Source organism: Myxocyprinus asiaticus, chromosome 35 (genome assembly GCF_019703515.2).
Source record: "Myxocyprinus asiaticus isolate MX2 ecotype Aquarium Trade chromosome 35, UBuf_Myxa_2, whole genome shotgun sequence".
In the NCBI taxonomy this organism is placed as follows: domain Eukaryota; kingdom Metazoa; phylum Chordata; class Actinopteri; order Cypriniformes; family Catostomidae; genus Myxocyprinus; species Myxocyprinus asiaticus.
Genome location: NC_059378.1, coordinates 2,806,821 through 2,830,387, shown reverse-complemented (window position 1 = coordinate 2,830,387; position 23,567 = coordinate 2,806,821). Strand labels below are relative to the sequence as shown.

Below are 23,567 nucleotides of genomic sequence, written 5' to 3'. Positions count from 1 at the left end.
AAAAGCTCACCATTCACACATACTGTGGACTAATTACAAAAATTTGGTCTCATTTTTCAGAGAACCGCCCAAATTAAAATAAAAAGACTCCAGTTTATAATCTTATGATAAACAGAATATACAACATAAAAAAAAGAAGTCTTTTAACTTTGTAAACATGTAATTCTGGTTCTGTTCACTCTACCTCACTTTGAAAAGTCTTATTTAATTCCACTAGATGGCAGAAAGCACTAGAAAAAAAAGTTCTCTATCACATTCCATCACAATATACAGATCTGTAATGTAGGTGGCGCTCTAACGCATTTTTGCTCTCACAGATGTGCTCGTCCATAGACATTCAGTTTAATTTTCAGTTCAAGCACCACCCTTGATGTTTCATTGCATATATCAGCCTCTGAGTGGACTAGAAGCTCAGTCTATGTGTCGTTAGAAAGCTGAGATCCTCCCCTTTGTGATTATATAAATGTTATTTAATCAGTTGTGGAAAACATTTTTTGATTATTTGTTTTGCATGCTTTTCCTTCTGGATGGCATATTTTGTTCTGGACATCTAAGATATAACATTAGATTATTCAACCAAGCAAGCTCACAGAAAAGAAAACAATGGCTCATTTTGTAGTAAAAGCAGATATAAAGTTTTTAGCTATGTGGGGCTTTCAGCAGCAGTGATTGGCGCATAAAAGAGATGTTTGTATTTGATGACTTACAGAAATCATATTTTACTTTGTGATTCTTTTGAAAATATTTTGAACTGTGGTATTAGGGCAGCAAAATAAACTGTACAGTCACATTCCTGAGAATGAGAGCTTTCATTTGATATATGACTTGTCCATTTAGGTGCTATGTGAAGGACTTTTATTTTTATGTAAATATTTCTACCCCATTACCTCTAGGGGGCGCAGATTTTCAACGCAAATGTTTTTAGGCCTTTTTTTGTTAATTTAAGTAACATAAATGCAGAAGTGAACATTTGTAAACTAAAGATAATTCAAAGCTAATAGACATTGACTAAAAACCTTAGAACAAAAATTGTATGTAATTTACTCTACGTAAGTTACTGTTTATTTTTTCAATCAAATCTCAGTTTATTGTAGTTTCATACTCATTTGTTTTCCAGAAATACAATAAAATGTTAAATAAACTTAGAGCGGTTTATTTGCATGCTTTTATCAGACAACAAGTGGACTTCTCATTAATTTATAATTGATTACCATCCCCTTAAGTGCATCTCCCAACGCTTTTATATTGTCTCCTGAATACAAATCAGAGCTGCCTCAATAATAGCATTGATTGTTTTGAAAATCAGCTCAAGATGGATGATGCCTGTGGCGTACTATTGATTTTCCATGTATTGTTATATAAATTACCTCACTGTAATACATGATTCTGACCACGGCAGTGAAGTTTCAACAGTCAGAGTGAGTGCTGCTTTTAAAATGGCATGAGATCTTGCCAGGGGTTTTCCGAATGGTGTATAGTTTGCTGAAGTTGCGCTTGAGCGTACAATGGCCCACTTGCTAAAAGCCAAAGCGTTACATCAGCATCCTCCACAGTTAGCTGAGCTCAATTATTCATCGTGAAACTTGGCAGGGTGTGTAGCTGGATTCAGCATGTTGCAGGGCACTCAAAGTGAATGGTTCATCCATGCGTTCAGTGATATGATTGCTGCATAACATTGATTTCATTAGTTGCTTACATTTGATGATTTCAGCCAACATTTAAAACTCTTTCCCTCTTTATTATGAGTATAAACCTATCTTTCTTGACTCTATCCACCCTCCACAGCTCACCACGTTAAGAGGCTCAATCCTGGAGGACGCCGTCCCCTCCACGGCGAAGCACGGGACATCCCGTGGCCTCCCTCTTAAAGAGGTGTTGGAGTATGTAGTTCCGGAGCTCAACATTCAGTGCCTCAGGCTGGCTACCAGCTCGCCCAAAGTCCCAGAACAGCTGCTGAAACTAGATCAGCAGGGGGTGAGTACCATACTAGTGCCTATGAGCAGATGTTTTGGGTCATAGATGTTACAATTTTGTGTATTTTAGCATGACTGGAGGGCTTTATTGACCAATCAGCATCTAGAACTGGAGCTCTCCATTTTATTATCCACAATATTGAAGATATGACCATTCTTTAAGTGCATAAATGGGTAAGATAAATAAGTCTTTCCCACAATACAGCCATGCTGCAGATTTATCATACCGCCATTTGGCAAGAAAGAGACCGTTTGGCTAACACAAAGTGATGGGGAAGAAACACTCGTTTACCAGAATGATTCATAGCATGAACCCTACATGTCCACAAGGCTTGTAATCACTAAGACATAATCAAGTGGGGGTTTCTGAAACCATCAATTATATCCTTCATACGTCCCATTCACTTAGAGTTTTAATATGTACTGATAAAAACAGAAACAGATGTGTGCAACCCTCTCCTGATGATGTGACGTCCTTAAAAAGCCGTTGCTCATTGGATAACTACAGCAAGATTGAGCTTGTTAAGTGGTTCCTTTGGGCAAGGCGCCTATCGGGTGCTGACGGCCTTATAACATTTCCATTTGAGGATTAGAATTGCAGGTGTGTCAGGACGAGATGGAGTTTTACTAAAGAAGCCTTTTAGAACAAGAAAGATCTCATTACTTATTGACTGAGCCAGACTTGCACATCTCAGAGCGAGAGTGGAAAAAAGAGATGAGCAGTTTTGTCGGTAAATTGACTGAATGGAATCTTGATAGATGTTGCAGCCACACGACAGCCGGAGGGGATTCTCGAGAGGAATTCTGTAGTACAATATATGCATTGAGAGGGGTTAGTTGTAAAACTAATGTTGGTAATGATTATAAACCATATTTTGCCATGTCTAATCAATCGAGTAAAATGAAAACCATACTGAGGACATTGAAAGCGAGAACAATTAGTTGAGTCATCATTTAACAATGCTTAGTATCTGTCCACGTCCACACTTACATGTTTTCTGTTTCCTAACGTCATTGTTTTCCAAAGTATTTGGTACTAGAGAGCATTTTTGTAGGAGGACAACGTCATTACAGTGCGGATGAGGCACGTAAACGTAGCTAGACAATGGGTTTTCAGACGAAAACATAATAATGTGGACTTGGCCTCAAGAGATACTGGAATATTCTGGGTTCAATACAAGTTAAGCTTAATCGACAGCATTTGTGGCATAATGTTGATTACCACAAACATTTATTTAGACTCGGCACTACTTTTCTTAAAAAAGGCAACAGTGAGACACTTACAGTGGAAGTCAATGGGGCCAGTTTTTGGAGGGTTTAAAGGCAGAAATGTGAAGCTTATAATTTTATAAAAATACTTAAATTAATTCTTCTTTTAAAACGTATGTACTATTTGGGCTGTAAAGTTTTAGGGTTTTATGGTTTACAGGGTAGTGTCTTCATGGCAACGAAGTAACAAAGTAAAATTGGATATAACTTTACACTGAAATTTTAGTAAGTGATTTTATCACACTACAAACATGTTAACACATATTGTTTATTTCTAGTGTAGGGCTGCCACGATTATGACATTTGGTAACGATTAATTGTCAAATAAATTGTTATATTTCTTAAGATGCATGTGTGCTTCATACATCTTAAGTCATTTTTAGGGGGCCTGGGTAGCTCAGTGGTAAAGACGCTGGCTACCACCCCTAGAGTTTGCTGAGTGACTCCAGCCAGGTCTCCTAAGCAAACAAATTGGCCCGGTTGCTAGGGAGGGTCACACGGGGTAACCTCCTCATGATTGCTATAATGTGGTTCTCGCTCTCGGTGGGGCGTGTGGTGAGTTGTGCGTGGATGGCGTGAAGCCTCCACACGCGCTGTCTCCGCGGTAACGCTCAACAAGCCACGTGATAAGATATGCGGATTGACGGTCTCAGACGTGGAGGCAACTGAGATTCGTCCTCCGCCACCCGGTTTGAGGCGAGTCACTATGCCACCACAAGTGGGAATTGGGCTTTCCAAATTGGGAGAAAAGGGGAGAAAATCCCCCGCCCCCCCCCGAAAAAAGTCATCATTTTTACATAGTTAACTTCAAATATAATAAAACAAATTTATATGATTTCCTTTTTTAAGGCTTTAAAAACTTATAAATGACATGAAAAATAATACTAATTTTAAATACTTTTACATTTACATTTTTGTTTTTGGAACTCGTATATTTTATTTAATAAAAAATAAAATATAATTTTTAATATAATTATATTATGTAATAGTAAAATATTTCAGTCCTAATTTCTTCACTTTCACACGTTGTTTTAATGCTCTTTAATGCTCTTATTTCTCATGAAGCAAAACCTTTTTTTAGATTTCGTTTCATCATTTTCTCACTCCACAGAAATAGAGTAAGTGTGTGTCTCCTCTGTGTCACTGCATGACATTAACACTGCTTGTATGATCCCGTTATGACCAGGAACATTTGCAATTACACGATTGGTTAAAGTGAAACAGGGTTCCCAGACATCCTGGGAAACCTGGAATTTTGCAATGCAGTGTTCCAGTCATGGAAAATTGGAAAAATACCTAAATGTCCTAGAAAATAATTATTTGTCCTGGAAGATATTTATAACAAAACCGTTTGACTGTGTGGCTAACATGGTTTTTGTTACATGTACAAAAACATGGGAATGATCGGGACTCGTGATAGGTGTTAAATACACAAATTCATATTGTTCTGTCTCTGCCGGCAGCTGCACAGTGTGAAACAATGTTAACGGTCGACCGTCATGAACGAAGCCCGTACATTATCTGCTCATCTGCTGTCATCTCTGACGAAATACTTTTAAGTGTCAATATAGTGACATATATTTTTTTTTGTTCTAACATTGCTGTTGTGTTAACTACAAAAACATTGTTTTGTTTACGAGTTGTAAACCTAAGACAACAGTAAACGGTCAGACTGCTGATATTTTTGAAAATGAGTTTACAGCCCGAGGTGGTAGCGTTGTGATGCGGCCTTTACACATCTGGATGTAAATTAATTTAAAATAATAAATGAACCATCCGAGTCCACTTATACCACGGTTACCACATGTAGGGCTCTATGATTTCCACGATGTGGAAAACTCGGATGGAATCACTGAATCCAGTAATAAATAAGTCATGTGGCATTAGCTACATGTATAATGTCTCTGAATTTGACAAATTTGGGACAACATTTTTTTGAATGCACAAATAATCTAATTAAAATTGCGATATGTCCTAGTGTGATTTTTAAAAAGGCTGCAATTGAATTAAATACATATATAATCTGCATGTGCTGCGCACTTTAAAATGAATGTGTGTAATGAATTCAGAAAAAATAACCATTCAATAACCATACTATACATCATGACCTCTCGTGTGTGTTTGCTTAAATAGTACACCCATTGGGCAAATAAAATTTCATGGAAAAGTTTGCCTTGAAAAGAGTGGGAACCCTGTGAAACCGGAGTGCTTTGCGTTCCCTATCAAAGTTTATATTTAACTGTTTATATTTTCGGGGGAGTTTGGCACAAGCCTCTGCTGTTGGCGCGCGCATCAGAGCACTTGAGAAGGGTCGTGTCTAGAAGGTAACCCCCCAGTTACCTAAAGTCTCGCGAGAGTTGCATTGAATGTTTACACACTGTGTATTTTGTATTTATAGTCCTTCAGAAACCCTACACCAACCCCTAAACCAAACCTTAAATGTAACCATAAACCAAACCTTAGTAATAGAGAATGAGAGTCTCACGAGACTGCCAGGGGGTTACCTTCTAGACCTCGCTCTTGAGAAGCATTTCATGCGCTCTTCCGGACAGGAGCTGCTCAGTGACGCTCGGAGTTCAACTGAATGACACACAGACACGCCGCTGATGGCATTTATATATTCATTTAAAATTCCTTTATTTGTGCATTAAAATGTGATTGGAATTTGAAGTGCACAATAATCGCGGTTATCTCAAATAATCGCGGTTAGATAAAAAAAACGGGATTGCAACAGGCCTAGTCTTGTGGCTATACCTTTGAAACAGTGAGTATTTATTTATTTATTTTCTCCCAATTTGGAATGCCCAATTCCCACTACTTAGTAGGTCCTCGTGGTGGCGCGGTTACTCACCTCATTCGGGTGGCGGAGGACAAGTCTCAGTTGCCTCCGCTTCTGAGACCGCCAATCCACGCATCTTATCACGTGACTCGTTGTGCATGACACCACGGAGACTCACAGCTTGTGGAGGATCATGCTACGATCCACGCACCACTTACCACACGCCCCATTGAGAGCGAGAACCACTAATCGTGACCACGATACCCCATGAGACTCTACCCTCCCTAGCAACCGTGCCAATTTGGTTGCTTAGGATACCTGGCTGGAGTCACTCAGCACACCCTGGAAACAGTGAGTATTTTAACGTTTACGGATTAACCTCGTTCACTTCCATTGTAAGTGCCTCATTGTAAAACAGATTTTTGCCTCTTTTTTTTTTTTTTTTTAAAGAAAAGGAGGGACGAGTTGAAATTTATTTGTGAACCCGGAATAATCCTTTAAGGCAAATCATTGCTCCCCCAACGCGAATACCCCCTCCCCCAACAACACCACCTAAAATATCGGCATGACAACCACCCAGCTACACATAATGGGCACTTGACCTGTCTGAGGTGCTGCCAACTGTGACCAGCAACACTTGAAGTGAAAATGATTATGCTTTCTTGTCTCCGAATATGTTTTTTTTTTTTTTTTTTTCGCATTTAGAGACTGATGGTGGCATTTTTATGGCACCAAAGCAATTGTCAGAATAGCACTAAAAGTGCTTTTTCCATTTTTTATTTTTTTTTCTCTCAGAGGAATGGGATGGAAAGTATGTAGGATTTGGGACACCTTCCATAGACCTCTAAGAAATTCCTATGTCCGTGTTACCAACTCAATTCAGCATTACATATTATTTTAAATCGTACATTTATTTTTAGATATACTGTACACTGGCTTTTAATAATTGTCTGGATAAATAACAAAGCCTAGTATAGCTTGCCTGGCTATAAGTTTTCCCTGTTGGACCTCCATTGTGTTTCTATAGTTCCTGTCATGTGTGTCTCATACATAATGCAAAGCAACATCTGAGGCCAGTCTGCATGTGATTATGGTATTTTTATGTGCCAGGCTTTTGCACTTATTGATAGCACTTAAATTAGCTAGATCGCCACTTGTGACAGGCGATGTATATCAGCGTACTGTGACCATGTGCTTCAAGGTGCTTTTGATGATTTCATGTCATGCTGTGTTGGAGAAATAAAAAATATAGCATACAGTATTTATTTCCCCATAAACTCTTGTGCGGTCACTGTAAATGTCTGTTTTGATTTTTGGACTATAGCAATACTTAAAAATACTTGTGGCTGTACTTTAAAAATTAATTCTGTTAATAAATCCTGTCATGTAATATACTGTATGTATTTAGGATTTTGTATTATATTATGAAGGATGTAATAAATGACTACAACTGAAGTAGAAATTACAAAAAAGCTCATGTGAAATATTTTTATGAAGATTGTATACCATGCAACAGCAGAAATGTGTGAACCAGTAGAAAATTTGCTGTACTATTTATATCATTGTAATTCACTGGATTTCCTTAATTACCTATGCTTTACCACATGGGTATTTAATATAAAAACATGGTTATTGGGTTATTAATGGCTATTGTATGTGTGTGTGTGTGTGTGTGTGTATATATATATATATATATACACACACACACACACTGGTGGTCAAAAGTTTGGAATAATGTACAGATTTTGCTCTTATGGAAAGAAATTGGTACTTTTATTCACCAAAGTGTCATTCAACTGATCACAGTGTATAGTCAGGACATTAATAACATGAAAAACTTCTTAAACTACTTCAAAGAGTTCTCATCAAAAAAATCCTCCACGTGCAGCAATGACAGCTTTGCAGATCCTTGTTATTCTAGCTGTCAGTTTGTCCAGATACTCAGGTGACATTTCACCCCACACTTCCTGTAGCACTTGCCATAGATGTGTCTGTCTTGTCGGGCACTTCTCACGCACCTTACAGTCTAGCTGATCCCACAAAAGCTCAATGGGGTTAAGATCCATAACACTCTTTTCCAATTATCTGTTGTCCAATGTCTGTGTTTCTTTGCCCACTCGAACCTTTTCTTTTTGTTTTTCTGTTTCAAAAGTGGCTTTTTCTTTGCAATTCTTCCCATAAGGCCTGCACCCCTGAGTCTTCTCTTTACTGTTGTACATGAAACTGGTGTTGAGCGGGTAGAATTCAATGAAGCTGTCAGCTGAGGACATGTGAGGCGTCTATTTCTCAAACTAGAGACTCTGATGTACTTATCCTTCCACATCTCTTTCTGTCCTTGTTAGAGTCAGATGTTCTTTGTGTTTGAAGACTGTAGTGTACACCTTTATATGAAATCTTCAGTTTATTGGCAATTTCAAGCATTGTATAGCCTTCATTCCTCAAAACAATGATTGACTGACGAGTTTCTAGAGAAAGCTGTTTCCTTTTTGCCATTTTTGACCTAATATTGTCTTTTGCATACTGTGGCAACTCAAAAACAAACACAAAGACAATGTTAAGCTTCATTTAACGAACCAAATATCTTTCAGCTGTGTTTGATATAATGGCAAGTGATGTTCTAGTACCAAATTTGCAATTTATCATGATTACTCAAGGATAAGGTGTTGGAGTGATGGCTGCTGTCTAGATTTGATCAAAAATGACTTTTTTTCAAATAGTGATGGTGCTGTTTTTTTTACATCAGTAATGTCCTGACTATACTTTGTGATCAGTTGAATTCCACTTTGGTGAATTAAAGTACCAATTTCCTTCCGAATCAGCAAAATCTGTACATTATTCCAAACTTTTGGCTGCCAGTGTGTGTGTGTATGTGTATGTATGTATGTATATATATATATATATATATATATATATATATATATATATATATATATATATATATATATATATATATATATATATACAGTTGTGCTCAAAAGTTTGCATACCCTGGCAGAAATTGTGAAATTTATTTTAAGGATAGTGATCATATGAAGCCATTTATTATCACATAGTTGTTTGGCTCCTTTTTAAATCACAATGGTAACAGAAATCACCCAAATGGCCCTGATCAAACGTTTACATACCCTTGAATGTTTGGCCTTGTTACAGACACACAAGGTGACACACACAGGTTTAAATGGCAATTAAAGGTTAATTTCCCACACCTGTGGCTTTTTAAATTGCAATTAGTGTCTGTGTACAAATAGTCAATGAGTTTGTTAGCTCTCACGTGGATGCACTGAGCAGGCTAGATACTGAGCCATGGGGAGCAGAAAAGAACTGTCAAAAGACCTGCGTAACAAGGTAATGGAACTTTATAAAGATGGAAAAGGATATAAAAAGATATCCAAAGCCTTGAAAATGCCAGTCAGTACTGTTCAATCACTTATTAAGAAGTGGAAAATTCGGGGATCTCTTGATACCAAGCCAAGGTCAGGTAGACCAAGAAAGATTTCAGCCACAACCGCCAGAAGAATTGTTTGGGATACAAAGAAAAACCCACAGGTAACCTCAGGAGAAATACAGGCTGCTCTGGAAAAAGACGGTGTGGTTGTTTCAAGGAGCACAATAGGACGATACTTGAACAAAAAAGCCCGGTTACAATATGCCGGACAACACCTTGACACGCCTCACAGGTTCTGGCACACTGTAATTTGGAGTGACGAGACCAAAATAGAGCTTTATGGTCACAACCATAAGCGCTATGTTTGGAGAGGGGTCAACAAGGCCTATAGTGAAAAGAATACCATCCCCACTGTGAAGCATGTTGGTGGCTCACTGATGTTTTGGGGGTGTGTGAGCTCTAAAGGCACGGGGAGTCTTGTGAAAATTGATGGCAAGATGAATGCAGCATGTTATCAGAAAATACTGGCAGACAATTTGCATTCTTCTGCACTAAAGCTGCTCGTGGGATGCTCTTGGAATTTCCAGCACGACCATGACCCTAAGCACAAGGCCAAGTTGACCCTCCAGTAGTTACAGCAGAAAAAGGTGAAGGTTCTGGAGTGGCCATCACAGTCTCCCGACCTTAATATCATCGAGCCACTCTGGGGAGATCTCAAACGTGCGGTTCATGCAAGAAGACCAAAGTCTTTGCATGACCTGGAGGCATTTTGCCAAGACGAATGGGCAGCTATACCACCTGCAAGAATTTGGAGCCTCATAGACAACTATTACAAAAGACTGCATGCTGTCATTGATGCTAAAGGGGGCAATACACAGTATTAAGAACTAAGGGTATGCAGACTTTTGAACAGGGGTCATTTCATTTTTTCTTTATTGTCATGTTTTGTTTTATGATTGTGCCATTCTGTTATAACCTACAGTTGAATATGAATCCCATAAGAAATAAAAGAAATGTGTTTTGCCTGCTCACTCATGTTTTCTTTAAAAGTGGTACATATATTACCAATTCTCCAAGGGTATGCAAACTTTTGAGCACAACTGTATATTATATATATATATATATATATATATATATATATTATGCAAGCGTATTGTATTAGGGATGCACCGATGTAACGGCTGCCGATATTTATCGGCCAATTATTGACCCAATTAAAACCACTGGCATATCAGTTATAAGCATGAAAACACAAATATAAGAAACTGATGGTTGATTTATAATTAATTAGTAACACACTTTTTTAAAAACTCTTGAGTTTTAATGCTCAATCTAGAAATAATTATTGCCACAGTATGTAGAAGGGTTGTATCATGCTATCATATTTAGTTATTTCTTTTTATCTTTTATATTTATCTTTCATTTTGACTCTTTAAAATTTTGGCCTGTCATGTGTTCAACAGATCCAACGTTCAATGGAAATTAATTATTGTTAGAACATTAAAAAAACTTTTGTACCTCTTTGTATATTTTTTAAGCATAATTCCAAAGTAAAACAATGATCTGATGGCAAATAAGTAGCAAAATATCATTATCGGGCCAAAAAAATTCACCTGTCCATGTGCAGGACTCTGATATATACCGTTACTGTGACTTTTAGGTTATTCAGCCACCCTGAACTGATCCCACTTTTTCTCTTTCTATTTGTAGCTGAGCTACCAGCACAAAGTAGGCATCCTGTACTGCCAGGCGGGCCAGAGCACAGAGGAGGAGATGTACAATAATGAGAGTGGTAGTCCCGCACTGGATGAATTTCTGGATCTGCTGGGTCAGAGAGTTCGACTGAAGGGCTTCAGCAAATTCAGGGCACAGCTGGACAACAAAAGTAAGTGCTGCTCTCAGAATGTTTGAATGTTTGATCCACTTTCACTGTTGTGAATGCTTGACGGCTTGAAAGCTGCACAATGCGAGATCAAAGCTTTGTAAGTACAGGTTCATTTCTAAAATGAGTTCTGTTAATATCACATTTGTTTGACCAGTTTGTCCGTATAGTGCTTTGGACAGTTTCTCATAATCTCTTAGTCTCTGCAGATGAGCCATTTGCAAATGAGAACACAGGAATTTAATTTTGTATTTCATCATAAATGTATGTGTCATTTTAATTCACTGGTATTATACTTATGTGTGTGATAATCTCACCTTCTCTATAGCGGACTCCACTGGTACTCACTCGCTATACACCACCTATAAAGACTTTGAACTGATGTTTCACGTCTCTACAATGCTGCCCTATACGCCCAACAACAGACAGCAAGTGAGTTTGACACATTTTATAATGATTTCTTTTCTCCATCCAGGTATAAATAACCCTGAATGGGCTATTGTGCTATTTAAAGGGATAATTCTCTCATCAAAGAGATTAGAGTGGCTAAAAAAAGCTACTCTGAAAAGCTGGAAAACAAGTTTTCGGCTAATGACCCTGCATCAGTGTGGAGAGGCCTGAAAGTCATTACTAACTACAAGACACCACCCCCCAACACAGTAGGGAATCAACAAGTGGCTGATGACCTAAATGTGTTTTACTGTCGATTTGAAAAGCCCAGTCTTACACCCAACACCCGCTCTGACTTTCACTTCACATAAACATCAACACCTCCTGCAACCACCCTCTTCCCTCCTCCTGCTACTCAACCTGCACTTAAGATCTGTGAAGAGGATGTGTGCCGGGTCTTCCGGAAACAAAAGACAAGAAAAGCACAGGGCCCAGACAGTGTTTCACCCAATTGTTTTAAATCCTGTGCTGACCAGCTAGTCCCCATCTTCACACAGATCATCAACAGATCATTGGAGCAGTGTGAAGTTCCCTGCTGCTTTAAACGCTCCACTATCATCCCCATCCCAAAGAAACCCTTGATCAAAGAACTTGATGACTACAGATCCATCGCTCTGTCGTCAGTGGTCATAAAGTCATTTGAGAGACTGGCTGAAGGACATCACTGGACCCTTTCTGGATCCCCTTCAATTTGCTTATCATGCAAACAGGTCTGTGGATGATGTAGTCAACATGGGATTGCATCATATCCTGCAACATCTGGACAGACCAGGGACATATGCAAGGATCCTTTTTGTGGACTTCAGTTCGGCTTTCAACACCATCATCCCAGCTATTCTCCGGACTAAATTACACCAACTCTCTGTTCCCACGTCTATCTGTCAGTGGATCACCAGCTTTCTGACAGATAGGCAGCAGTTAGTGAGACTGGGGACATTCACTTCCAGCACCTGTACAATCAGCACTGGTGCTCCCCAGGGATTTGTGCTCTTCTCCCTGTGCACAAATGACTGCACTGCCAAGGACCCCTCTGTCAAGCTTCTAAAGTTTGCAGATGACACTACTGTCATCGGCCTCATCAAAGATGACGATGAGTCTGCATACACAAGGGAGGTTGAACAGCTGGCTGCCTGGTGCAATCAAAACAACCTGGAGCTGAACACACTTATATACTTATATTTTCTATTCGCTTTTTATTTTTATTCTATTTTTTTTATTCTCTCTGTCTTGTTGTTGTATTTGTGCACTGGAAGCTTCTGTCACCAAGACAAATTCCTTGTATGTGTAAGCATACTTGGCAGTAAAGCTCATTCTGATTCTGATAACTTACTGACCCTCATGTCATTCCAAACCTGTGTGAATTTCTGTCTTCCACGGAACACAGAAAGAGATATTTTGAAGAAGGTTCATGCTGCTCTTTTTCATACAATAAAAGCATATAGTGGCCAGGGGCGGTTTACATCAGTGATGCCAAGCACCATTTGTTCTCCCGTGTATAACGAGGGCTTGGGGCAAAAATGCTACCAAAATTAAAAATGTAGGGGCACAATTTCTTTTGTGTTTTATTTGTAACATCTATTTCTTAGTATTCTATTTTAGGCCTAGGTATGCATATTATTGCATGAAACATGAGATACAATTACTCCAATAGAGAATATATTTTAATAAATAGATTAAATTGAAGAAAGAGAAATTAGAAAACTTGTGCCCTAATAAAGATAAAAAAGCCCCTGAAAATCAAATCCAGGAGGCAAAGTTTGTCCCTCAAGGAAAATTGCAGGTTCAAAACAAGTTAAGCTCAACTGACAGCATTTGTGGCATAATGTATAATGATTTTAATGGAAAAGTTCATTTTTGACACTGATTGTAACCATTGCAACATTTTCATATGGCTTAAAAAGAGCTTGAGTGTTTATCATTGCATGCTTTCATTAATGGAAAGGAGCTGCATAAACTTTTTAGATACGCCTCTCTTCCTGCTGGATAATGCACACTTTAGCAAGCACCTGTGCAAATGGGATTCAAGGCGGTCTGATCAGTTAATCAAGCCTCTGTATAACCACTGTGAACTCTTTTAACCCATGTCAGCTCTCTTTTTAAGTGTGTGGTCTTGATCTGTACTTCTATAGACCTCACAGAGTCCATACCAATTGTCCTGCATCCAGCTAATTGTAAACACTTGAGTGGACAGGCCAAGTCGTCATGACAACTGTCTGAATGCCCCATCTTTTCAAAAAAAGCTCCCTTTCCAGTTGCCCAGACAAGGCAGATTTAATGTCTTAAGTAATGGAATAAGACACATCAAGGATAATTAATGAAAAATGTGTATGCATTTAAGAATGGCTGTTCTAATGTATTTGGTAAAGCAAATTGTTAAATAAATTGTTAATTTATTTTCTTTCTTATCTGTACTTTTCAATGGGTGGAACAATCCTAATAGAGTCCTCGGCAGATTGATTTTAACACCGTAACAGCTTTCCATCAATGACTTGTGAAATCCCCATGTGTAGATGGAGCTCAGTCAGATAAAGAAATTGAGATCTGTGCTTTTAAAGGAAATCTGCTTTTACCGAATAGGAAGTAAAGGAGCCCCTGAGTCTTTATTTGGTGGATTTGTGGGATTTATATTTTTCTCTTCATTGGATCATGGTCTGAAAGGGATAATCTTGGAATATAAACTGTTCAAGAACTCCACAGATTGGGCGTTCAGTTCTGTACTCCTTTTTTATTTTCACATATAGGGATTCACAGTAGACTGCAGGCTAAACATTTTCATTTACTCATGTTTCTGTCAAATGCTTTCTTATCAGTTTGCACCAAAAGATAACATTAATGTATCTGCTGAAAAAGGCGATTTTAACCAGTCTATGCCAGTTTGCTGCTCTTACCTGGTTGAACCCTTTAAGCTCTGAAGGTTTTTATAAAAATTTCCTGTTTCAGTGGCATACCCAAAATTAAAATCTCATAACTCGACAGAGGACTTACTTCCCATCTGAGCTTAAAGGGCTAAGCAGTTCCCCCAGCTTGGCCATAGTATGCACCTGTTACCCTCTTTTATTGTATTTTATGATGGAATTTGTGAAAAGTCCACGTAAGATCATTAAAAAGGATTTTTTTTATATACTTCAAGAAAGATATTTAATGCTACTGCAAAGATGAGTATTGGGTGATATGGGTGTTACTATTATACAGATAAGAGGATTAGACAATGGGCAGAATACAGAAAAAATAATAATAATTAGAGCCACATCAGTGTGTCACAGGTGTGAATGGCTTACAGACTGTTGATCCGTCCAAAAATGAACCTTTCTAGCGTTCACCATGATACAGGGAGCGTTCCATTCGGAAGTGATCATCCCTCTGCCCTATTCCCTTTTGAAGACTTTACCATCCACTGGAAGAGCTTTGAAGGGCTCAAAAATAATGTTTATTAGGAACTCCTTTTAAGTCATTTATATTGGAAATTCTGTTTGAAACGATCTCACAGCATGGCTATTATGATTGTTGTCCCTTTGAAGTGTACTTCAGAGGCCGATTTATCACGTTTGGAACGCAGGGACATTTGTGGTGTTGTGTCACGTTCGACTTCCGGGTTAAATACACGTCGTGATTCGTGCAGAATCTCTGTTTTTCGAAGCATGCGCTCAACGCCAAGGCCATTTGTGGTCTGATTGGCGTGTACAGTATATGCTGGACCAAAGCTGAACTACAGTTGCATTATCTAGGACTGTTTGTTCGATTTTACAAAAATCGTTCTGGTATGATTTCAGTCGGACTAATCGTTTTCATGACATTTAAAAAAGACAAATTATTACTTTAGTCCATCTGTAATCAAACTTTTTAAAAGCACTCATTAGCCAAATGAGGGCATGCCAGTGCATGCCAGGGCCAGTTGTGTTCCCACTGTCACTTCCGGGGCTTTATTCTGCCTTACATGTTTACATTAGTTAATAACGATATTCTAGATAACATGATACCTCAGCTTGAGCTTTCCTTTTGCTTGTGAAATGGGCAAGGTTTGTGATGTTGGCACCAGGGCGGCATATTAAGGGCGGGTTTTAGGGCAGCGCTGCAGGGCTATTGGCCAGATGGTGGGAACGCAAATCAATTTTGGTCTTGTGGCTCAAGGTCCAAGGCTATTGGCCCCAGCTGGCCAGTTGATAGCCCTGGCTTGCACTGGCCCGATTGTGGAAAAGTGGCTAATGTGTTTTGATATATGCCATAAATACCATGGGACTACCCTGATGAATGTAAAAAATTTGGCTTTATCAAGGTGCCATTTCCAACAAACATTGGTAATGCATACCCTCCAAACATCTACATGTGATTTTTGGTTAGATGACAGAACTGTAACATGTTTTTTTTCAAAGAATTTGGCCCATAATAACTTGCTTCCTATTATCTTTTCCTCTATCCAGCTACTGAGGAAGAGGCACATTGGGAACGACATCGTCACCATCATTTTCCAAGAACCAGGAGCTTTTCCATTTACACCTCAAAACATACGCTCTCATTTTCAGCACGTCTTCATCATCGTCAAAGTCCACAACCCCTGCACAGAGCAAGTGTGTTACAGGTAGGGGAAGCTATATACACAAACTCTGATTTTTCACCTAGCCCCTTTCAGTGAATGCTTCTGTTCTCCAGTAAGGTGCATGACGTGATGGTTTCGACAATGGTGATGGTGCTGTTTTTCTCAATCCTGACTGATCCAATTTTGTAAATTAAAGATTTCATCTTGAAGCTATGAAAAAAACATTGATCAGCTTGGTGACAGTCGTATTTGACCTCTCAGAACGCTAGGGAGAATTAAAGAATTAGACCGAAGGGAATTCAAGTTCCAGTCTTATTTACTCCGTGTGTACCTCTTAAGCTTGTTCAGCGTAACATTGCAGAGAGCTGAGGCAGGTTGGAACTTGTCGCAAAGGATAATTGCCTGCCTCACCTTTTGAGATTTCAGAATTTATGTCAGAGTTGAAGTCAGACAGAAAAACCTTGACATTTATATTCCTCACAGGGGCCACGTGCATCCAACCTTGCTAGACATTACAGATATTTAACTTTAATTGATACTTAACTTAAACTCTGGTGCGTTTTTGGGCCGTAGCCTTAAATTTTTCACACTCAAATTTAAGAGCTCACCATTCACACATATTGTGGACAAATTGTAAAAAACTAGTCTCATTTTTCACAAACCCACCCAAATTAAATTTTGTCCTTACTTTGTAAGCATGTAATTCTGGTTCTGTTCGCTCCATCTCTTATTCCACTAGATGGCAGCAAGTACTATAATTTTTTTTTCTCTATCACCTTCCATCACAATATACAGATCTGAAATGTAGGTGGCACTCTAACGCATTTTATCCCTCACAGATGTGCTCGTCCATAGACATTCAGTATAATTTTCAGTTCAAGCACCACCCTCGTTGTTTCATTGAATATCTCGGCTTCTGAGTGGACTAGAAGCTCAATCTAGGTGTCATTAGAAAGCGGATTCTCCCCTTAGCGAAAGGGAAACATTTTTATCACCAATAGTCGATAACATGCGTTTTCAGATGTTTTGTTTAGCATGCTTTTCGTGCTGGACTGCATTTTTGTTCTAGACATCTAAGATATAGCATTGGATTATTATTAACCCAAGCAAGCTCACAGACATGAAGTTTTCTCGTTTTGTAGAAAACTGCCTAAGGTAAAAGCAGATATAAAGTTTTTAGATACTTGGGGCTTACAGCTGCATTGATCGGCGCATAAGGGACATTTGTATTTGATGTGTTACAGAAAGACACTATGATATACTTTCACTTTATGATTCTTTTGAAAATATTTCAAATGTGGTATAAGGGCAACAAAATAAACTGTATAGTAACAATCCTGATAATGAGAGTTTTCATTTGATATATGACTTGTCCATTTAAGTGCTATGTGAAAGACTTTTATATTCATATAGTGTTATATTCATTTAATTCATATTTCTACCACAGTACCTCTAGGTGGCGCTTATTTGCGACCTGGATGAGTTCAGCCCATATTTTGTTATTTTATGTTGGTTATGATGGTATTCTATGAAAAGTTCAGATTCTACACTTTCAAATAATACCACATATGCCTGACTTATGTATCCAGGGACTTTAACATTTTAATTGTAAACTTATTTTGCGATATAGCGCCCCCCGGCAGGTCCATAGAGTTTAAGGGGTTAAGGTCAGGAGTAAAACATCCGTCTGTGTGAATCTGACTGTAAAGAAATGCAGAATAGTTATTGTTTAAAAACCCAATGAAGTCAAAATTAAAGTTTTGTGACTTTTAGTCCAAGTCTGTCAGCTTTAGAGCCGTCTATAGGCTAGTGTACTTCTCAAATTTGACTAAATTAACCTTTAGCAGATATTTGCACTTAAAATTTAAGAGTCTTTCTCTCCATAGAAAATGGACCAAAAATATTACACGTATTTCTGTCCAGTCCAATAGGAACCCAACCAATTTCACAATTTGATGTGATTCCATTTCACAAGCTCTCAACTCCATTTGATTCCAATTTTGATTTGATTGTATTCAGTTCTTATTAATTTGGCGACATTTCAGTTATAATAGCCATTTTGCTCTTTGGTTCATTTTTTCTATTCTATTCATGTAAGCATTCTGAAGTTGAAAAAAATAATGATCTGTAATATAAAACGATTAAAATTACCGGTCTTCTAGGAAGTACATCAGCACAGGAAAGAAGGGGTCTGTTTTGTGAGAAGCGACTAACAAGATACTTATTCACGTACTGTATATATCTTTATTATTCAATAGTGTTGCAGTTGCCAGATCCAAAGATGTGCCTGCGTTTGGTCCTCTTATACCAAAGGGAGTGATGTTCCCTAAGTCTGCCGTGTTCCGAGACTTCCTGTTGGCCAAAGTGATCAACGGCGAAAACGCGGCTCACAAGTCTGAGAAGTTCCGGGCCATGGCGACTCGTACCCGCCAGGAATACCTCAAAGACCTGGCAGAGAACTTGGCCAGTGCCACGCCTGTGGACCCCACGGGGGCAAAGTTCAGCTTCATCACTCTAGGCGCCAAGAGGAAAGAACGTAGCCGGCCACGGATCAACGCTCATCTGCATAGTACGGGGGCCATCACGTGGTCGGTGGTCGCCCAGGACAGCTGCCAGTCTACTGATATTGGTTGTTTGCTGGCTGTCTCCCGAGAGTTTGTGGCACTCATTGAGGAGGCTTCCAAGGAAGTGGTTTTCAACTGTTACTGCAGGGATGTGATTGGTTGGAGCTGTTCCTCCATGGTGGGAAGGGTGAAGCTTTTTTACGAGCGCGGTGACTGCGTGGTGTTCTCCGTGCAGGATGGATGCCCAGAGGAAGTGCGAGAGATCACACAGCGATTAGAGGTATGTGTAATTTTTTCAGTGTTAAAATATTTCTATCCCAGTTTAATTTGCAAAAGTCACTGTCAGAGGTAGACCCATATATCGGTTTTGCCAATTAATCGGTGCCGATAGTTGCTTTTTGGAACTCTGTTATTGGCAAAAATCTATGTCGATAGTTGCTGATAGTTTATTTATCATTTCGTCATTTTATAATAATAGTCCCTGGTGTGTTTTTCGGGCTTGTTTATGTTTAAAAGTCAAGCGTTATGCACCAAATCTTCATTTATTTTCTGTCTATTATTGGGATTTTGGTTGAACAAAAAACTGCATTTGCGATTTTATTCACTTTGGACTCTTGTAGCCTGTGTCAGTGCTGTGCATGTCATAGTAAGGAAAGACTAAGAACATTTTCAAAGATTCTATAAAATGATTGCCTAAATCAGATTTTTTCCCCCCTCACATGTGACACAGATCTGTTAATTCCATAACACAAGCACATTGAAGCTGACATTTTCATATCCGATCTGGGCCACTTTCAAATGTGGAAATAAATCGGATACGTAATCAGATTTCTTTTCCGGTGTGCCTTCATTGTTTTTACATCAGTCTTACTCGCCATTCATCATTTGTGTGCTTGATTTAATTGCGAATCATATATTTTCTAGTTTACAAATTCTTCTCCTTTTTAAATATAGAACATACATTTAAAACTTTAAGAGTTAGATTCAACGATTCATTTGGATTACACATAAATAGTCAAATATGCGCATGAAAACAGATGAAAAAATACAAAAGTCTATGCAAATCTGACAAAAAAAAATGACAAAAGTCTGGGTTACAGTGAGGCACTTACAATGGAAGTGAATGTGGTCAATCTGTAAATGTTAAAATACTCACTGTTTCAAAAGTAAAGCCACAAGATGTAAACAATATGTTTACATGATTTTAGTGTGATAAAATCGCTTACTAACCTTTTCTGTGTAAAGGTATATCCATGTATGCCATGACGATGTAGTGCTGTAAACCCTAAAGCCCTAAAACGATCATAAAAGTGATATTTTAAAAACTTTACAGCTCAAATCAAATGTAAATGCTTTTATAAAATTATAAGCTTCACATTTCTGCACATTTAAACCCTCCAAAAGTCAATGCAAGACCAATGGAAGACGTGAAGTGTTTGGGAAACCTGTTAGAAAACAAAAATTATTTTAGCAATTCTATTTAGAAATCACACGCTTTAGCTTTATATTTAACTGAAGCTCTGGCCAGCTTTCCATTTTACTGTGAAGCATGTAGTGTTGGTATAAAGGATTCTCTTCTCAAGTTTCTCTTCAGAGAATCTACAAATGCAGTGCGGGGTCAAAGGTAATTGGATTAGCATTTGAAAGGTAAAAGTGTTGGAGCAGATTACCTTTGTGTACCTTAAACCTTCCAGAAGTGTCTACAGAGGTATCTGCATTTGATTCCTTGTATCAACATTGGGTGAATTCATACAGTATACCCAACAGAAGACCGTAAAAGGGTGAAACTGTACCTTCCATCAAACAAACACATCAGTAACACAATATTACTTCGACCTTCTGCTTTATTGCCACCCAGTCTTGGGCCAGACCTGCAAACTGGGCTTTTTACAGTGTTGCGGAGGGTTTAATGGGTGTACATGCTGTTTTGAGAGTATTACCTTGGACTAGTGTGATGGACCCAGTCAGCATGTGTGCTCAGTTTTCTCTCTTGTGAAATGCCTGCTTTAACTCTTTACATGTCTCATAAGCACCTTTAAATGCATTGTTTACTGCATTGTGTAGTCTGCCCTTGTCATTAGTGATCGACCGATTTGTTTTTTTTTAATGGCCGATGTCGATGCCGATATCCAGAGTGCAGGGTGGCCGATAGGCAGATACAGTGCCGATATATCACACAATTTATTATAGTAAATAACATAAACATAAAATTGCAAAAAAAAAATAAAAATGAATAAACTCTTATTTAGCATTACATTTACTCAATTTCACACTAAAATTGAACTTTGTAAAAAAAATAATATTGTATTTTAAATGGTAGATTAGGTATTTGCAAATGGTATATAATATTACTTTTATTGATATTTACCTTTTATCATTAGAAAAGTGACAGGGAACTGTTGAGGAGAGACTGTTAGAATACGTGCTTTAGAGGTCAATAAATGAGCGCTCCACAGGATGCTGAAGTTATGTGAGGTTGGTTTATTACATCTGTTTAAATGAGATATGCGCATATTTGCAGATGGTATATGATATTAGTTTTATTGATATTTGCCTTTTTATCATTAGACAAGACAGTTAAAAGTTACAGGGAACTGTTAAGGAGAGAGAAGGAGAATGAAACAGGCGAGCACTTTAACATTATGAGCTCAAAAGCGTCTGTTGTGTCTCTGATATGCGGACTGTTTAAATGACACTGTGTTGTACACCGGTCTATTATTGTAGTAACACGATGGCACGTAACAACAAAACGAACCGTGACTGGTTGTTTACATGTCTCAGTCGCTTCACGTGCAAGCAGGCGATTCTCAGCGCCCTCAAGAAACAAATTGGCCAAAAAGGAAAATGTATTGGCCGATGCCGATAATTAAAAAATTCTGAATATCCGCCGATTTATCGGCCTTGGTGATATATCGGTCGACCACTGCTTGTCACCATAGCATCTGGGCAACAGTTTACATGTTATAACCATGAAACTGGCCATTTAATGTTATACACTCAAACAGTCTTGTACTTGACAAGCATTTTAAAACAGTACATTTCTTTTAGCTCATTGAAATTGCAAGGAAGCATCGCATAGGGTGAGGCATCATGAATGTGTCATTAATATCAGTTGTTGATCAGTAGAGCTCAGCTACCTTAAAAAGGAAGGATTGTATTTCATTTTAGCCACCTTATTCTCTTCAAATGGCTTTTGTTGTTGCTAAGTACTGCGACTCTGGGCTCTTAGTAGCTTTACAGAGTCAAAGCAAGATCAGTTTCCAATCCCAAAACTGTTTATTTTGGGATAGAGGAGGAGTTGCATGTGGGAGGTTTAAGCTGATATATCAAAAACAAGTCAAATCTGCTCCGTGTTGTTTATGAGACCACCAGCCCCATGTTGTTGTTTTATTCTCCCATGTTAATTTGACATTTCTGAGACCAGACGAGATATACTATGATTAGTTACCCATCTGCATGCTTACCTTAGCGGCACTGTCCATCATTAATGCACTGATGTTAATCAGCAAGAGTTGAAGAGGCAACTAAAGCCTTGTTTTGTTTGCCTCTTAAAGGAGTAGTTCACCCATAAAAAGTAGTTCATCTTAAAAAACCCATATTCCAAACTCGAGACAAAAAGAAATGTTTGAAAACCTTCACATTGCTTTTTGCAAAATATATAATGAAAGTGAATAGTGACTCAGATTTATCAAGCTCAAAAAAGGACAAAAACACAGTAAAAATATTTGATACGACTTGCACACTATATTCCAAGCCTTCTTTAAGGTGCAAACATTTAAAGGTGCAATCAGTTATTTTAAAATATATGTATAAAATCATGAGCGCTCACATGAGATGAGGTCTCCAGTCACATCAGTAACCTTATAAAAGCTGTTTTATTACTATATGGAGAGGGTCCCCTCATGGGGGTGGCCATGTTAGAATCACATGACCAGCTGAATACTACCAGAGACTATTTAGCATAGACGGGCCACTACTATTAAAATTAATTGGAGAAATTTGGATCACCCAATGGCAGCCAACGGTCAAAGGATGTAGAAAGGAAGTCCCGCCTTACAGGTAAAAGAGACAATCACCTTTTAGATACAGACATCGCCTGTCAATCAGCTCGAGCACACACAGGCACATTAGCAAGAAAAGCTGGGAAAATTGCGGTTTTTAGCATAATCTGAGGTAAAGAAGCACAATGTATGATACTAATGTTGTCAGATTTTACTGCTGATCTGAAAAATGCTCTTTGATCGTAATCTTTACCAACCGTTTTGGAGATTTCGGTCTTTCCCCATTCAAGTAGGTAGGAGCTGCACTGACATGACTGGAAATAGCCTCCCATTCCAAACATGTCCGACAGTGGAACGACTTGCTCAGTAAATGTCTTGTTATTGGACACTTATACTCAGTCAATAGTGAATTTCTACAATGGTACCGGTAAATGGTCTGCACTTATATAGCGCCTTTTTTAAACTTAGCGGTTCCAAAGCGCTTTACACTGTGACTCATTCACTCATTCACCCATTCACACACACACCAATGATGGTAGAGCTGCCATGCAAGGCGCTAGCCTGCCATTGGGAGCAACTTGGGGTTCAGTGTCTTGCCCAAGGACGCTTAGGCATGTGGAGTCATGTGGGCCGGGAATCGAACCGCTAACCTGTGATTAGTGGCCAACCCGCTCTACCACCTGAGCCACAACCGCCCAAAACTATTACATTTGATGGCATGACGTGAGTT

General features: G+C 38.6%; 1 protein-coding gene across 3 annotated transcripts in view; it reads left to right on the top strand.

The window, feature by feature from the left end:
- sipa1l2 (signal-induced proliferation-associated 1 like 2) overlaps window positions 1-23,567 on the top strand; it is a 127,156-nt gene that overhangs the window by 52,208 nt on the left and 51,381 nt on the right. For all 3 annotated transcript variants that reach the window (XM_051672181.1, XM_051672180.1, XM_051672179.1), the window contains exons 4-8: window positions 1,786-1,974; window positions 11,117-11,291; window positions 11,617-11,720; window positions 16,157-16,314; window positions 18,531-19,116. In XM_051672181.1, coding sequence (XP_051528141.1) covers window positions 1,786-1,974; window positions 11,117-11,291; window positions 11,617-11,720; window positions 16,157-16,314; window positions 18,531-19,116 — 1,212 coding nt within the window. The remainder of the gene's footprint in view (window positions 1-1,785; window positions 1,975-11,116; window positions 11,292-11,616; window positions 11,721-16,156; window positions 16,315-18,530; window positions 19,117-23,567) is intronic.